We start from the raw sequence: 18,493 nt of genomic DNA, 5'->3' as shown, positions 1-18,493 counted from the left end.
CATATAGTCAATGAGCTTCATTTGCCATTCTTCCAGCGTGGGTAGATCTTGCGTCTTCCAGTATTGCGCGATGAGTATTCTTGCTGCTGTTGTAGCATACATAAAAAGAGTTCTGTCCTTCCCTTGAACCTGTTGGTTTACCATACCCAGGAGAAAGGCTTCTGGGATCTTTCTAAATGTGTATTTAAATATTTTTTTCAATTCATTATAAATCATTTCCCAGAAAGCCTTAATCCTTGGGCACGTCCACCAAAGGTGAAAAAAGGTACCTTCTGCTTCTTTACATTTCCAGCATTTGTTATCAGACATATGATACATTTTTGCAAGCTTGACTGGTGTCATGTACCACCTATAAATCATTTTCATTATATTCTCTCTTAAGGCATTACATGCCGTAAACTTTATTCCAGTGGTCCACAACCTTTCCCAGTCAGCAAACATTATGTTATGACCAACATCTTGAGCCCATTTAATCATAGCCGATTTCACTTCCTCATCCTGTGTGTTCCATTTCAGCAGCAAATTGTACATTCTAGACAATGTTTTTGTTTTGGGTTCTAACAGTTCTGTTTCCAATTTTGATTTTTCCACCTGGAAGCCAATTTTTCTGTCCATTTTAAATGCCTCCATTATTTGATAATAATGAAGCCAATCTCGGACTTTACTTTTTAGTTTGTCAAAACTCTGCAATTTCAATTTGTCACCATCCTGTTCTAAAATCTCCCAATACTTTGGCCAATTGGCCTCCATATTGAGTCTTTTTACTGCTTTAGCTTCCATTAGAGACAACCACCTTGGGGTTTTGTTTTCCAAAAGATCTTTGTATCTGCTCCAAACATTGAACAGTGCTTTTCTAACAATGTGAATTTTAAACATTCTATGCACTTTAACTTTGTCATACCATAAATATGCATGCCAACCAAATGCATTATTGAACCCTTCTAAATCCAATATATCTGTGTTTTCAAGAAGTAGCCATTCTTTCAGCCAGCAAAACGCTGCTGCTTCATAATAGAGTTTCAAGTCTGGCAGGGCAAAGCCCCCTCTTTCTTTAACGTCTGTTAGTATTTTAAATTAGCATGGGATGGGGTTTAATCAACATAAACAGTATTGTGTAGTGATGTGAGAGACTAGGGTTCAAATCCCCTCTCAGACACGAACTTCACTGGGTGACCTTGGGCCAGGCACCAACTGCCTCAGTCAAACCTCACAAGGTTGATGTGATGATAATATTAGGACGGGGGAAAGGATGTAGGCCACTTTGAGCTCCTTGAGTGAAAGGTGGCATGTAAAATGTAATACAGTGGTACCTCGGGTTACATACGCTTCAGGTTACATATGCTTCAGGTTACAGACTCCGCTAACCCAGAAATAGTACCTCAGGTTAAGAACTTTGCTTCAGGATGAGAACAGAAATCATGCTCCGGCAGCATGGCGGCAGCAGGAGGCCATCACTAAAGTGGTGCTTCAGGTTAAGAAAAGTTTCAGGTTAAGTACAGGCCTCCGGAACGAATTAAGTACTTAACCTGAGGTACCACTGTAAACAGACAAGCTACACGTGGTCCCTTTTTGATAGCTCAATCCTACATATTTACTCGGAAGTCCTAATGAGTTAGTGGGTATAGGATCACTGCCGGAGTTACGCAGGCAGGAGCTTGCATGAAGAATGTTGCTGCAGGAGTAGTGGGCGGGGGGGGGGGGGTAGACACCTCCTCGGTGGATGTTCATATTCAGGATGCTACCTGCAACAAATTATTTAAAGAGATGGGTATGGCAGAAGGTTGAGGGGACAAAAGGGAACACCAAGCAAACAAAAATGCAGACACCAACCAAAGTACTTGATACTGAAATATGTATTTTCATTGAAAAGTTTTATTTTAAAAAAATAGAGTGTTTCTCAGTCATTGAAACACTTCAGTTAAGCTACTGGTAAACATACTCAAATCCCTGAGTTTGAGGGTTACATTATTCTCAGAACCTTGCAACTCAGTCTTGGAAGATGATGCCATTGAGTTTTCATACGAACTGATCTGCGAGCAAGTTTCGCATAGGATTTATTTATTTTGTATATCCTACTCTTCAACCCCCAGAGGAGCTCACAAATCAAGAAAATTAAAAAACAAGCAACCCGCCCCCAATACAATAAATAATTACAAAACGGCAGAACAATAACATTAAATATCAAAACCAGAACAAAAACAGTATCTAAATATCCTTCTTTAAAAAAAATGTTTTCACGTGGTGCTGAAAAGATAAGAGTGTCAGAACCAGGTAAGCTTTCTTTAGAAGACCATTTCAAAGATACGGAGTCACCAATTATAAGGCTCTACCCTTAGATCTCCACCAACTTTGCCTTCAATGACCGGCATCTGAATTATAGTCTCTGTTCCCTACCAATGCCTACTTAGTTCAACTATCTTATTTTTCTCTGACCCTTATTTTCCTTTGCCAAGTTTTAAAAACAGTACTCCAAATCCCGTAGGAACAGAGCAGCAACAATTAGTGCAAAAAAATAAATAAAATCAATTTCTGCCATTTATTCCAAGTCCAGAAGTTTGGGAGTTATTAGTGTAGATTTCTAGATCCCTGGGCTGGCTTAAAAGTCACATTCTGATCAGTGTTGCAAGGACATAACTTTCCTTCAGTGGCATTTACCCTGCTGGAGAGAGAAGATGGGACTTTCGAGGGAGACTTTGAAAAAAACAAACCCACCCATTAGTCAGCTTTGCCCAAGCAAGTCTCAAGAGCATATTCACTCCTTCATCACAGTTTTAAGAGCAGTGGCACTGGCTCATGATACTGGAGAATGGCTAGTCAAGCTGCAGATCAAATATCTCTTCCTGGGCCACAATGCTTTCCTACAGAGAAAGAAAGAAAAATCATTAGTTGTTTCCATAGTACCTTGAAGATAATGCATTTTGCATCTTTTTACTAGGGCTGTGTGATATCTGGTTTTCAGCATCGTGATATATCAGCAGCTAAATATGCTAATATATTGCGATGTCTGGAATGCATCTCGGCTGCTTCTTCCTCCCACATCGCCTGGCCTCAGCCTTTTCTGTGCCTTAGTTGAGCAAGCTGCATTGTAACCAGAGGGATTTTCCCAGTCTGCGCCTGCTCTATGGTTTGCTGCCGCCTGGAGGAGGCAGGCGAGAGCTGAGCCGGCAGACCAACAGACCTCTGGCCTCGAGCAGTTTATCATCAGGGCAAATATTTTGAACTGGTTATCAAGATGTGGATTTAAAACCAGTGTTCAACAATCTATCATCATATCGCCCAGACCTAACCATCACACTTCTCAGCCAGGAGCACCTCACACCTACAACTGGGACCCCCAGAGACAGCATCCTTTTATAGCCAGCCAGAACTGGACCCTTTTATATGGTGTTGCTTAGTACCTGCCCTCCAGCACAGGCAGTGTAGAAGGCAAGAACTGACTGAGAGGCAACAGAGCTATAGGCTCCAGGCCAAATGACTACAGATTTAAGGCTCTCCAATTGTGGGGCAAAGTCAAAGAGAAACAGGCAGCCATTGGCTCTCTAGATATTGCTGAGCTGCAACTCCCATCAATTCTGGCCATGCTTGCTGGGGCTGATGGGAACTGTAGTTCAGCACATTGCAGGAGCACCTGATCTAGAGGAATTAAAAGCCTTGGTTATGCTCCAGGCTTTGTTGGAAGAGGTTGCCTGTTGGAGCGATCCAAAGTACTGTACTGATCTTACTTGCCGCTGAATCGACGAACAGTTGCAATCCTAACCATGTCTACTTAGAAGTAATGTTCAGTTCAGTGGGGCTTATTTCCAGGTAAGTGGGGTTCAACTCGCACTCAGGCCGTTGTGCTTTGCAGGCTCTCAGACCCTGAGATCATCTGCTGAGGCCCTCCTTCATGTGCCTCCTCCTCCAGTGGTCCAGAGGGTGGCAAAACGAGAACCAGCCTTCTCTGCAGTGGCTCCCCGTCTGTGGAATGCTCTCCCCAGGGAAGTTTGCCTGGCGTCTTCATGATACACCTTTAGGCACCAGGCAAAAGCGTTCCTTTTTAACCAGGCCTTTGGTGGATCAGATTGACATCTTACACCCTTTTAAAATGTGGCTGTTTTGGGGGGGCATTATTGGGTTGTTGTTTTTATTTTGATTATGGATTTTGTGGTTTTATATTTTGATTTTATTCTGTGAACTGCCCTGAGACCTCCGAGTATAGGACGGTATATAAATTCAATAAATAATAATTATAATTATTATGCTGGACACTTGTGACGCTCCTGTTCAGTAGATCACTTAGTTCCATTTTACAGATGTGGAACCGAAGATAAAGAGGGAAAAGGCTAAGCTACAAAGTGCGTCTTTTTGTGAGAGAAAGCTACGTCTTGCTACCTATGGCGAGATCACAGCCAAGCATTTTTCTAGAACCCCATGTCAGTCTTGATTCAAGTTGCCTCATGGACAGCATTTGGACTACCAGCATGGTGTAGTGGTTAAGAGCTGTAGGCTCGTAATCTGGTGAACCGGGTTCGAGTCTCCGCTCCTCCACATGCAGCTGCTGGGTGACCTTGGGCCAGTCACACTTCTTGAAGTCTCTCAGCCCCACTCACCTCACAGAGTGTTTGTTGTGGGGGAGGAAGGGAAAGGAGAATGTTAGCCACTTTGAGACTCCTTCGGGTAGTGCTAAAGGTAAAGGTAAAGGGACTCCTGTCCATTAGGTCCAGTCATGGCCGACTCTGGGTTTGCGGCGCTCATCTCGCTTTATTGGCTGAGGGAGCCGGCGTACAGCTTCTGGATCATGTGGCCATCACGACTAAGCCACTTCTGGCAAACCAGAGCAGCACACGGAAATGCAGTTTACCTTCCCGCTGGAGCGGTACCTATTTATCTATTTGCACTTTGTGCTTTCGAACTGCTAGGTTGGCAGGAGCAGGGACCGAGCAACGGGAGTTCACCCCGTCGCGGGGATTCGGACCGCCGACCTTCTGATTAGCACGCCCAAGAGGCTCAGTGGTTTAACCCACAGCGCCACCCGTGTCCCATCTTCTTCTTTTTTAAAAATGTTTACTACTTTTTAATGCACTATCAACTGGGACTCAAGCCCAGCCTATGAAGAATCCATAGCCAGACTTGCCACAACACTTACCCAGCCCCCTTGCTGCTGTAGCCAGGGCACGAACATGTCCATATACTGGAGACTGTAGCCCATGAGGGTGTGCACTGCATGGCTGTTGATACCGGCCACTTTTCGCGTGAGCTCCATGGTGAGCGCCAGCTTAGCCAGCTGGGGGCTGGGGAGACCAGCGGGGGCACGTGAGGTGAAGGCCTCGGCCAGGCGAGAGAAGCTGCGGTAGGACAAGCGGGATAAGGTGTTGCGTAGCAGTGGGTCGGCCTCAATCTGCCAATCACAGAAAGGGAGAAGAACCATTAAGAGTTGCCTGGGTGACTCGTCTGAAGGACAGCTGCGAATTCCAATCAGAAAGACACTCCTAAGTATTCATTGAGAACCAATAATGTGCTTAGATAAGGTGCGCAGGCCCGCCTTAGGGCTGATTTGCATTTTTGCTACTTTTCAAAATTTCAAGTGCTGCTTGCGAGATGCTCACCCATTGAAAAGCCAAATACAGTGGTACCTCGGGTTAAGTACTTAATTCGTTCCGGAGGTCCGTTCTTAACCTGAAACTGTTCTTAACCTGAAGCACCACTTTAGCTAATGGGGCCTCATGCTGCCGCCGCACCACCGGAGCCCGATTTCTGTTCTCATCCTGAAGCAAAGTTCTTAACCTGAAGCACTATTTCTGGGTTAGCGGAGTCTGTAACCTGAAGCGTATGTAACCTGAAGCGTATGTAACCCGAGGTACCACTGTAAAGTGGGAGGTGGTTTTCCTTACAGAGGTACAAGCAGGGACATATGAGCTATTTCCAGACCCAAACAGTTTTTGTAAATGCCTTGAGTGGAAAAGGAAGAACTAGCCTGCCCCATGGGTGTAGCCAGGTTTTTTGCTGGGGGCGGACAGGCTTTTGTTAGGAGAGACAGAACTGCAGATTTGTATTGATTTGTATTGATCTGGGGGGCAGCTGCCCCCTTACTGGGCCTTTGGCTACACCCATGGCCTGCCCTGTTTTCTTAAGAATCAATGCCGTCAGGGCAGCTGTGCATATGACAGGCAGAAGGAACAGTAGAAGACAATGCTGCTGGCTATCAGTTGTTGGTGGCACATTCTAAGAAGTGGCATTGACAAAATTGTCTCTTGCAACAACACAGCTCCTTTGTAAACTGGTAAATAAAAGTTTAGCTCAACAATGTGAGCAAGAGAAGCTTTGCAAAAGCGGACTGGGGCGTATAAAGACAGCAATGCAAAAGGCATGCGCAGAGCAATTTGAACTGTGGATACCCAGAAGCCTGTGGCTACGATGTTCAGTGGGGCTTATTCCCAAGTAAGTGTGCCTAGGAGATTGCAGCTTCAATGTCTTCGCCTTAGGTAAGGTAAATGTCAGAGAACTGCCATCAGTGCCGGAGGGAGAGAGCAAAATCCAGAGGGATTCTGGAGAGTGTCCCGGGATTGGAAGAGGCAGCCCATCTTCTGGGGAAGAGAATCAGCGTAGCACCAGTGGAGAAGGGGGGCAGATGGGGGAAGCGGCGAGGCGGTCCCATGACTCCTTGCCGGGGACCAGCGGGGAGAGTAGAGGTCCTCCGCTGCCTACGCCCTCCTTGCGCAGAAGGCTTTCGTGCAGAGAGAGTAGGAGAAGACTAGGCGTCAAAGAGCTTTTTTGCTGGAAGAAGTTTAAGAAACGCCCACGGACGGATCCTGCCAGCAATTGAGACAGCCACGGGTGAGTGGCTGTCCAGACAGAAAAGGTTCACTCAGGCAATCCAGCCAGGTGTTTGCACCGGCGTACGCACGAGCAACCCCTAGAATCATTACAGTAAAGGACCCCTGGACGGTGAAGTCCAGTCAAAGGCGACTAGGGGGCGTGACACTCATCTCACTTCAGGCCTTGCAAAGGAGCCAGCGTTTGTCCACAGACAGCTTTCTGGGTCGTGTGGCCACCATGACTAAACCGCTTCTGCCGCAACAGGACACTGTGACAGAAGCCAGAGCGCACGGAAATACTGTTTGCCTTCCCACCACAGCAGTACCTGTTTATCTACTTGCGCTGGTGTGCTTTTGAACTGCTAGGTTGGCAAAAGCTGGGACAAAGCAACGGGAGCTCACCCCGTCGTGGGGAATCGAACCGCCGACCTTCCGATCAGCAAGCCCAAGAGGCTCAGTGGTTTAACCCACAGTGCTACATATGACAACAGGATGATTCCTAGGCTGCAATCTTATGCATACTTAATAGTAAGCCCAAAATATACCTCTAAGTAAACATGGGAAGAGGAAGGGAAGAAAACACAAGGGGTGAGTTTTCTTGGAAGAAGAGGAAGAACGTACGCTAATAGGTAAGTAGAGAGCAGGGACAACACTTGCTTTCACTTGCTAACCTTATAAAATAATAGCAAGCTTTTTCTCTAAGTGCTGGTCTTTCAGTAGCCATCCATTATTAAGAGGGCGATATCAGCAGGCTTGGGGAAACCCCAAGGTTTGTAGAAGTACAAAAAAAGTTTAGGAAAAAGCCTGAAGAAGGGGGGAATTCCCCAAAAAGGATAATGAGGGTTCGTGGCCACAAAAATTTGGATAATTATTTAGAGTTGCAGGGAGAAAACTGGGATGCAAGGCAAAGGAGCAGAATAGAACGGCATATCCTGAAAAAGGGCCGGGCCGGCAGACAGGAACATTCCACAATGCAACACTTTTGTCACAGGCCTGGCTTATACCTCCTTATTGATGATTCCGGCCTTCTCTTCCAGAAGGGCAACCAGTTTCTGGAGGATTTGCTCTTTCTGTTTCTCCTCCAAGTCTCCTGGCAGCTCCTCCGAAATAACTGTGAGCAGAAAAAACCAGTCCAATTCAGAGATGCAACGTGGGCCTGACAAAACAAATTGTTCTGAGGAAAAAGGGATCTGAAGATGGCTTTGGGCCTAGATAATGTATTTGCAGGGTCATTATTCATTGGAGCCTCTCTCTGAAGTGGTGGGACCTAACTATGGATTCCATGGCTGATAAAAATCAATTTTTAAAAAATAAAAATAAAAAAATAATTTAAATCGGATTTTTAAAATAAAATGCTTTTGGAGGAAAAATCTTTCTCAAGATAGTTTTCTATTTAAGTTACATTATAGTCCAAAGGCTATTCATCAGGAAATAAGGATTTGTTTTAAGTTTTTCATGTGTGCTAAAACTCAATCTAAGTTTTTTTTTTTTTAAATCATTTAACCACATCAGTTAACAAACATGGATACATATGCTATAATGTTATTGTTTTACTTAAATAGTTTAAATTGTTATTAAGGAAATGATTATTTTTCTCCTTCCAATAAAGTGCAGCAGAAAAGATGTCCAAATATAAACAATAATTTCATAATTACCTGTCTTTGAATTTCTAATAGTATAACCAAATCAGCAATTTTTGATATAACTGTAAAAACTACTCTGAAAATTTATTATTCCAAAAACGAAACCTTCATCTGGTTGTAAATATTAAGATTATACCAGCGAGAATGAGTCTTTCCGTAAAAAAATGATTTCAATCAAGTCTTACTGACTAGTGATTTAAATCAATTTGACTTACCGTATTTTTTGCTGTATAAGACTCACTTTTTCCCTCCTAAAAAGTAAGGGGAAATGTGTGTGCGTGTTATGGGGCGAATGCAGGCTGCGCAGCTATCCCAGAAGCTAGAACAGCAAGAGGGATTGCTGCTTTCACTGCGCAGTGATCCCTCTTGCTGTTCTGGCTTCTGAGATTCAGAATATATTTTTTTCATCTTTTCCTCCTCGAAAATCTAGGTGCGTCTTATAGAGCGAAAAATACGGTAAATCAAATCCACTCTGATGGATTCCCCTTGTTACTTCCTTCCCTGCCTGTCCCCCTGTGTTGCAGCACCGTCCCAACACAGGAAGCACTGCACAAACTAAGAGGATGCTTGTGGGTGCTAATTCTTATGACATATTTGGCCAGGAAAGAAGAAGGGATTAAGATGCAATCTCTATTACCCAGCGGTGAAGGTACAACCGCAAGCAACTCAATCCCATACCTGGAGTGATAGGTAAAGTGCCACCCGTGGGAAGTATGCTGATTTCATCTGTGGGGAAAGGCAAGCTTTTGGCCACCAAAGGACTGGTCAGCTGTTGCTGCTTGACCAAGTGGTCCAGTTTCTGGGCCACCAAGGTATATAACTCAGCATTCTCAGCCTCACCACCTGCAACAAAAGAACAGAAAGCTGTTAAGGAGCAGAGGAAAGCCAAATTCTGCACTGCAGAGAGAGCCACCGGTTAGCAAGGCAACAAAGGATAAGTTACCGTATTTTTCGCTCTATAGGACACACTGGACCATAGGAGGGGGAGAACGGGGGGGGGGGGAATTCTCCCCCTCTCTGCTCAGCGCCCCTTCAGCGAAGCGGCAGGAGAAACGGAGCCCCTTCCATTTCTCTTCCCGCTTCGCTGAAGGGGCGCTGCGCAGAGAGGGAAAACTGTGCAGCCTCTCCAGCGAAGCGAAGCCTAGAGAGCAAGAGGGATCGGTGTGCACCGACCCCTCTAGCTCTCCAGGCTTCAGGCTGCTATCCACAAGCCTTCTGAGTGCAGCGAGAACTCCTGCTGCGCTCCGAAGGCTTGCGGATAGCTGCCTGAAGCCTCCGGAGCGCAGCGAAAGTTCACGCTGCACTCCGGGGGCTTCAGGCTTCTCCTTTTTAGCTGCGGGGCTGGGGCAGGGGAAGCCCGAGCTTCCCCCGACCCCAGCCTCCAGAACAGGTCAGAGAGCGGTGGCAAGGTTGCGCGCAGCCTTGCCTCCGTTCCCAAAGCTTGCGGGGCGGGGGAAGCCCGAGCCCTGACACCAGCCCCCAGAACAGGTCCCTTCTCCCTCCTGGGGAAAAGCCTGCAAGAGCCGCGTGAAGCTAGTGTGAGGCTCTTGGGGGCTTTTCCTGCCTGCCTCCCCCCTGCATTCACTCCATAGGAGGCACAGACTTTTCCCCTTAGTTTTTAAGAGGGAAAAAGTGCGTCCTATGGAGTGAAAAATACGGTATGTGACATGCTAGCAAAAGCTGATTATCTGCAACAAGGCTAACTTCTGTTGGTGAAAGGATAGGCAAGCTTCTGAGTTGCACAGGAGTCTTCAACAGGCAGAAAAAGAAAGGCAAGTCAGTTCTCACCCACAGAACCAAGTAGCTACTATTAGTGAAGACATGGTCCCCCCCCCCCCGGCGGGCATTTGACAAAAAACCCACACTGGACCTGGAAGTGTATGACCCCCCCCATTGTTCAATGCGGACACTGAGGTCCAGCGCTGAGGGCCTTTTGGCAGTTCCCTCATTGCAAGAAATGAAGTTACAGGGAACCAGGCACAGGGCCTTCTCGGCAGTGGCGCCCTTCCTGTGGAATCCCCTCCCACCAGATGTCAAGGAGATAAGTAACTATACAGCCTTTAGAAGACATCTGAAGGCAGCCCTGGATAGGGAAGTTTTTAATGCTTAATGATGTTTTTGCATATGCTAGAAACTGCCCAGAGTGACTGGGGCAGGGTACAAATAATAAAATTACAATTATTATGACAACTGCTATCTACCCACTTGATAAAATTGATTATCTGAACCCATTCCAGTCTGGTTTCAGGCCTGGTTAAGACCAACTCAGCCTGGGTTGCCTGACCAGGGATATTTATTGGGAGAGGGAGACTGCGAACCTCTTAATTTCCCTTGATCTCTCTGCAATTTTTGATATCATTGATATCATGGTATCTTGCTGGATCAGCTTTGGAAATTAGGAGCCCAGCAATACAGCAATTCCACTCATGAAAGACTCATTTGAGGCAAGTTCCACTGGGTTTACGGGACGCGGGTGGCTCTGTGGGTTAAACCACAGAGCCTAGGACTTGCCGATCAGAAGGTCGGCGGTTCGAATCCCCGCGATGGGGTGAGCTCCCGTTGCTTGGTCCCTGCTCCTGCCAACCTAGCAGTTCGAAAGCACATCGTAGTGCAAGTAGATAAATAGGTACCGCTCCGTCAGGAAGGTAAACGGCGTTTCCGTGCGCTGCTCTGGTTCACCAGAAGCGGCTTAGTCATGCTGGCTACATAACCCGGAAGCTGTACGCCGGCTCCCTCGGCCAATAAAGCAAGATGAGCGCTGCAACCCCAGAGTCGGCCACGACTGGACCTAATGGCCGGGGTCCCTTTACCTTTTACCACTAGGTTTGATGGCGCTACCCACAAATAGGCAATAAAGAGGGAGCTTTTGTCTGTTTGTTTTTTTCCAAAAAAACAAACAAACTAGCACAGCTTCAAATAGCAAGAGAAAGCAACTTCGTTCTGACTAGCTCTGGACTTCAAGGCTCGACATCCCGGAATCAAATCTTTGCTCAACATGGACTTTGGCAAGCAAAAACACCACTTTACCCTTCCTTCAAGAAAGGCAGCACCCCTTTAAAAATGTTTGTAACTGGGTGAGGCATGGAGCCAGGACCTCTGTCTCTGAAGCAAGAAGGAATCTAGATAATAAATGAAGGCCAGAGAGGTGGCACTTCCTTACCACTCCCTTGGGGCACCCGTTGCTCCGATGGGTGTTTCCGACAGTAGCAGTTGACAACAGGTAGGGAGTCTGGGCGCTGGAGAGTCCCACCAGGGCTTGTCGTCTCCCCTGAGGAGGATCCCTTTTTCCGCAGGATGTTCTTGAGGGAAAAGGAGCGCTTCTGGCGGCCGCCTTCCCCAACCTCCCCTCCTGCCTTGGACCTCTTTAAGGAGCCCATAGAAGGCGGCATGTTGTCCGGCGGGGTTCGCGGACTAGGCCTCCGCTGCAGTAGACGCTTGATGCTGGTGCGGAAGCTATGCTTTTTTTCGTCGGCGCAGTTATTTTCCTCATGGGCAGAGCTCCAGGCGGGACAATCCTGGAAATGTTCTGATGGGGAGCTGTGGGGAGTGAACAGCGATAGAAAACGTGGTATTATGGCGAGAGTCTTAATAGCAAAAGGATGGAAGAACGAAGAAACCCCGACTAAAGAATTACAGTGGTGCCTCGCAAGACGAAAAGAATCCATTCCGTGAGTCTCTTCGTCTAGCGGTTTTTTCGTCTTGCGAAGCAAGCCCATTAGCGGATTAGCGGATTAGCGCTATTAGCGGATTAGCGGCTATTAAAGGCTTAAGGGATTAGCGGATTAGCTGCTAAAAGGCTATTAGCAGCTTAGTGCCTTAGAAAAAGGGGGTGGGGAGCGGAAAACCCCCCCCCCGGAATCGCAAGACATTTTCGTCTTGCGAAGCAAGCCCATAGCAAATTCGTCCTGCGAAGCACCTCCAAAACGGAAAACCCTTTCGTCTAGCGGGTTTTCCGTCTTGCGAGGCATTCGTCTTGCGGGGCACCACTGTATGGCAAGAGAAACTGATGGACTATGCAGCATTGGCAAAATTGACACATAAACTACGGGACAAGGATAACTGTGACTTTAAAGATGAAGGGGAACCTTTTGCAAATTATTTAAAGAAGCAACAAAGTGAACTGGACTCCTTGGCAGGTTTTGAATAAACACTCACAAACTTTTTATTGATAATAATCAGTTAGATAAATTAAGGATTTATACAATTTTGTAACATGCAGAGAATAGCATTTACAGAGAAACCAGAGATGGGAACGGAGGGAAGTCGGGAGGGGAGGGTGGATTGTTTTATGGGGGAGGGGGGATTAAGGATGATATGTAAGATAATATGTTCTGTTTAAATTCCTAATAAAAAATATTTTAAAAAATAAAATAAAATAAAACGTGGTATTTTAAAATGCATAATTGGCTCTTGGAGTGGCGTACAAAAGATGAACAAGTTAAATCTGTAATGAAACAGCAGGCAAAAAGACTTGGGACATAATATACAAATGGCAGGTTGGGAGAAGCTGTGGAAAACAGAACTGAAATTCACGCTGTGTTGTTCACTGAAAGAAAATTAGATGAAAATGATGTACAGGTGGCATCTGACACCTGTCAAGTTAGCAAAAAAGTACAGAACAAGTTCAAATATTTGCTGGAAATGTAAAGAAAAAGAAGGTACCTTTTATCCTTTGTAATGGACATGTAAAGTAATGAAAAATTTCTGGGAGATGATATACGATGAAATGAAATAAATGTTTAAAATAACTTTTGTTAAAAAAACCAGAAGCCTTTTTACTAGGAATTATAGGTACCTAGATACCAAAGGACCAGAAAAGATTGTTTATGTATGTGTCAACAGCCACACGGATGCTGCTAGTCCAGAGACGGAGGGAAGAAACTACCCCAACCAGAGAAGAACGGCAAGTTAATGGCAAAATTAACTGGGAAGCTCAGAAATCAAGAAGACAAAAACTTTAATAAGAAATGGGGGGAATTTATAATTTATTTACAAGACCACTGTAAGCAGGTTAAAGCATTGGCTGGATTTTAACCACACTTGTAAAGAAATGGAAAGTATGGATAATTTAGAAGGATTAAAAATTTGGATAAGTATTGATATGCAGTTGTAAACAATACTGTTGGGACCCATGGAAGGGATGGGGGAAAGTCAAAAGATTCAGAGTAATCTCGATATTTGGCTTCGAAACTGTTTTTTAATTACATGTTTATACTTTTCAAAATCAAATAAAAAAACTATAGAGAGAAAGAAAATGTGGTATCTTAAGCACATCTACTCAGAAGTAAATCCCACTTTGTTCAATGGGATTTACTCCAAGGTAAGTGGATCCAGGACTCTAGCTTTGGACCTTTGACCCGCCACCAACAAACGAGTACTTTCTTTTTTTCATATATTTATTTCCTCGCCAACATGTGTTTTCCAGGATAGCTAACAATTAAACTAAAGCAGTTGAAACAGCAAAGCAATAAGAGCAGCAGCAGCAGTTATATTATTTACCCACCCCCCCCCAAAAAAAATAGCAGTAAGATTAAAACACCTATCAACAGCATCTAGAAGTTTTATCTAGCAAATAAAAATGTGTTCCTTTGGTATTGAAAAGAGAACTAAGTTGGCACCACAGAGGACTCTTCAAGCAGAGGGATTTCAAGGATAGGGTGCCAACACTGAAAAGGTCCTACTTCAAGCAAGGCTGGCCCTACCATTAGCCAGAGTGAGACAGTCACCTCTGGTGGCACAATCTGAGGAGCAGAGAGTAGAAGCTAAATGTGAACGAGAGAAGTGTGTGTAACACATGTTCCCCTAAATTAGCCTGCTACCCCTCAGACACAGCAGAGGGATGCTGTCCCATCACCAGTGAAGTAAGTTTCAACTGTCAGTCCACTCACTATCTGCATTTGGATTGGACAGGCCCACCGCCATCTTGCCATTTTCCTCAGACAGAAAAAATGTTTCCTCTCTAGTCATAAAGATACACAGCATGGGATCTTTTGTACAAAAGGTGAAAGCTGAGAGTCACTGTACTGCAGAACAGCCTAAAACTATGAAAGTCTGCATCAGCATAATACTATGATATTAATTTGTTCTCTTAGCCCACACACAAAAAGAAGCCAAATGCCACAGAAGATTTTGTAAATCGGAACATGAAACGTCTCCATTGTAAACAGCCTTCATAATCAAGATATTATGGTTTGGGGCAGACTACAGTGGTACCTCGGGTTACATACGCTTCAGGTTACATACACTTCATGTTACAGACTCCGCTAACCCAGAAATAGTGCTTCAGTTTAAGAACTTTGCTTCAGGATGAGAACAGAAATCGTGCTCCAGCGGCGCGGCAGCAGCAGGAGGCCCCATTAGCTAAAGTGGTGCTTTAAGTTAAGAACAGTTTCAGGTTAAGAATGGACCTCTGGAACAAATTAAGTACTTAACCTGAGGTACCACTGTACATTGGAGTGCTGTTATACACAGTGTCTGAATTTCAGTGTCGCGAAGCCACATAAAATGGTTTGGTCATTATTGTATAGTCCATTTGCCATAGACTTGTTCTTTATAAAGTTTTGAAATCTTTTCATACCTATGGTATAGGGAGGAAACACATGTTTATTAAGTGCCTGAGGCAAGTAGTGTCTTGAAGCCAGGGTTAGGCCAGGGCATTTTGCTAAAGAACAAACAGTCCCAGGCCAGCCGTGACCTCAAGACACCACCTGCCTTACCTCAAAGGTGACCCAAAAAAGAGCTTTTGAATGTGATGGATCATGTTTTATTCTAGCTCCCACTTTTCTTACCTCCCAGATTGAAAACCACAACTTTCTTCCCAGATCTCTCCCGCCCAGGAGAATTCAATATAATTGTTTCTCCCATGAATGCAGCCCAGATCCCAACTCAGAATCCGACACCGGAAAATACGGTGGTTTAGTATGGGGTTTTATTTTAAGCCTTGTTTTAAGACAGCTAGGAGTAACATTCTTTTTTTTTTTTTTTTTTTTTTACAGAAAGACTCATTCTTGCTGGTACAGTGGTACCTCAGGTTAAGTACTTAATTCATTCCGGAGGTGAGTTCTTAACCTGAAGTACCCGCTGCTGCCGTGCCACCAGAGCACGATTTCTGTTCTCATTCTGAAGCAAATTTCTTAACCTGAGGTACTATTTCTGGGTTAGCGGAGTCTGTACCCTGAAGCGTATGTAACCTGAAGCATATGTAACCCGAGGTACCACTGTATAATCTTAATATTTACAACCAGATGAAGGTTTCGTTTTTGGAATAATAAATTTTCAGAGATGGGAAGTATGGGAAATTACTAAGTCTTGGCGTGTGTGATCCATATTGCTGTGGCTGCGACTTCCTTTAGGAAAAAAAAAAGCGTTTGTGATTCACTTCTGCTGCCTTGATTCTTGGACACAGCAGAAGATCTTGTCCCCTTCCAGGAAAGCCAGAACCTCTGCCTGGACTCGCCCCTGAATTTTCCGCATTTCATTTCCTCCCAGCTAAACCACAACATCGCTCCTCCGAAGACTCCTTTACCTGTGCATGTAACTTGTAGGATCATAATAACTCCCGCCCACGTGACCTAGGGACTCCACCTCTCCATTTCTGAGCGCTCTTTGCAGGAATGCTTCCAGCACCCTCCGGGTCTCTTCTTCCACCTGCCTTTTTGGCGGCAGCGGGCTCCCTGCCATGAGTCTATCGTGCTGCAAAGATAGGCTGGCGTTCAAAGAGAAGAGACAAGTTTCTCGCCACACCTGCCAGCAGCCCTGGAAGAAAAACAACAACAACACATTAGCCTTCCCTCCCTTTTTCTCACAGCCCCTTCTATCCTGCTCCTTTTCATTCATATTATTGATTGCCATGCCTCCGCTCTCCCTCCCCCCAACACATATCCTTTGTACAGTGGTACCTCGGGTTACATACGCTTCAGGTTACAGACTCTGCTAACCCAGAAATAGTGCTTCAGGTTAAGAACTTTGCTTCAGGATGAGAACAGAAATCGTGTGGCAGCAGCAGGAGGCCCCATTAGCTAAAGTGGTGCTTCAGGTTAAGAACAGTTTCAGCTTAAGAATGGACCTCCGGAACGAATTAAGTACTTAACCCGAGGTACCACTGTATATACACCAAGGACCTTTCGTTCACGTTCTTCTGTTCCCCACTGGAATCATATGATTTATTTCAGAGGCCTCCAATTCAGCTGCCTGCTCAAACACAAGGCAATCTATTCACCAACCAGCCCCTCGCGGATTTAACCCATGCAATCCAGACCCAAATCACGCCACCGCAGAGTACAAAATAACCCCCGACATTTCAAGCTAAGTAAGCCAAGCATGGTAAACAAGCTGTTGTCACTGTTGGTACATCCTATGGGAAAGTACCTCACTCCAGCAAAAACAGGTGTTCTTCTTCCTCCTCCACCTAACACTTTCTTTAAAGCCAGGTTGCAATCCCTGCCCTTGCTAACCTCAACCGGTGTCTTGGGGTTTTTTTCCACTCAAGAGGCATATAATTTTTATGAAATAAATCAAAGCAAACCAACAATATCATTCCGGACCGATCCATAGAAGCCCCAGCCATTCCCTGCTCCCAAACACACACACACCAGGGGTGCCAACTTGAATAAAATATTGAGGGTGGGGCAGGTTGCAAGACTTGGCACACAAACAGCTTTTGAATGGCAATGCCCCATCAATTTTGGGGGCCCCGGACCCCTCAAATACGTTAGGGGGGGAATTGGCTCCTATGCCCCACACAAACACCAATCCACCGCCTCTGCCCCCTTACCACCAGACACCCTGGTTCTTTTCAGCCTGGTAGTACATTCCTAGACATGTCTACTCGGTAGTAAGCCTGAATTACTCCCACCCTCTTTGCCTATCCCAATTCCCCCATCACTTTTCCCCATCACATCTCCCCGGAATTTGGGGGCTGCGTATGGGAGACTCCCCCACTACCTTAGAATCCCACGGTCGCGTCTCTATCCCGGAGGCTCGCTCGGTCCGCACCTGAAACAGAAGCCCGGCAAAAGCCGGAGAAAAGTTTGATGCTCCTCCGGCAAACTTCCAAGCCACTTCTGCAGCAGGAAAGATTTGCACATGCGCCTTCGCCACCTTAAGTTCAGTTTCGGTCCCGCTTTCGTCGATAGCGGCGGGGGTGGGGTGGGGGGCTGTACAGTTGTCGGGGGCGGGGCTTCGATTTAACCCCTGCTGGGCGTTGCGATGACGTGTAGCGTTCTGGAATCAAAGCGGGAATCCACAGAATGAATTGTGCGCGAAAAAGGAATCCTCGAAAGCGGAGGAGTCCTTTGGAGGAGAGGGCGGTGAGGAGTTTATTTGTTTATTTATTTTTATTTATTGAATTTATACAGCTCCCTATACAGTACCCGAATGTCTCTGGGCGGTTCACAGAACAAAATCAGAATACTGTATAAAACCTATGGAGCTGAGCTGGCTGAGTATCCAGAGATCAATGCCCTGCGAAGTCCAAAAAGACGAAAACACAACAAAAAGCACTGGGTGGCCTTGAGAAAATGATGTAATTCGTCTGCCAATTGAGACGTCTCCATCTCAATCGAAGAAACGCTGGCATTTAGAACGACCGGCAGTGATATACCGTAGTTTTATTAAATTTCCACAAATTTCACATAGAATTCCAATACATTTTTTTATTTTGTATTATCGACTTCCCAACCCCTTTCCCGTGTTTTTTTATTCTACCTCACACACCCTATCTTCACTTATTTATATCATAACAATAATAACAATAATCTCTCATTATTTCTCTTGCTCATAGTTCAAATCCCGCTCGCGAATTCATCATATTATAACATTTCTTTAAATAGTCCAAAAAAGGCTTCCATTCTTCCATAAAATATCATTAAGTTCTTCTATTTTAGCTGTTAGCTTTGCTGATTCAGCACAATCCGTGACTTTGCTTCTCCATTCTTCTTTGGTGGGAACTTCTTCGTCTTTCCATTTCTGTGCATAGAACAACCGGCAATAAGATAAAATCTGATGTTGCTCACTGAGGGCTTAGTAAGAGAAAGAATTGTAATAACAATAAAGCTT

At 45.2% G+C, this 18,493-nt stretch overlaps 1 protein-coding gene across 3 annotated transcripts; it reads right to left on the bottom strand.

Moving 5' to 3' along the window:
• Positions 1-1,866: 1,866 nt before the first annotated feature.
• BCL2L12 (BCL2 like 12) lies at positions 1,867-17,728 on the bottom strand. 3 transcript variants are annotated; one of them, XM_083408229.1, is made up of 7 exons: positions 17,432-17,728; positions 15,963-16,192; positions 11,598-11,974; positions 9,116-9,280; positions 7,799-7,905; positions 5,126-5,377; positions 1,867-2,858 (listed from the first exon to the last, which is right to left on the bottom strand). In XM_083408229.1, exons 2-7 carry the CDS (start codon positions 16,115-16,117, stop codon positions 2,811-2,813), a joined length of 1,104 nt encoding a protein of 367 aa, XP_083264355.1. In that variant the 5' UTR covers positions 16,118-16,192; positions 17,432-17,728; the 3' UTR covers positions 1,867-2,810. The 3 variants fall into 3 exon arrangements, with proteins under 3 accessions (XP_083264355.1, XP_083264354.1, XP_083264356.1); XM_083408228.1 differs by having other exon boundaries at positions 17,381-17,563; XM_083408230.1 differs by lacking the exon at positions 15,963-16,192 and having other exon boundaries at positions 17,432-17,602.
• Positions 17,729-18,493: the final 765 nt, after the last annotated feature.

This window comes from Podarcis tiliguerta (genome assembly GCF_965153285.1).
Source record: "Podarcis tiliguerta genome assembly, chromosome: 13".
Classification (NCBI taxonomy): domain Eukaryota; kingdom Metazoa; phylum Chordata; class Lepidosauria; order Squamata; family Lacertidae; genus Podarcis; species Podarcis tiliguerta.
The sequence above is the reverse complement of the archived record's forward strand: the minus strand, read 5'-3'. Positions and strand labels throughout refer to the sequence as shown.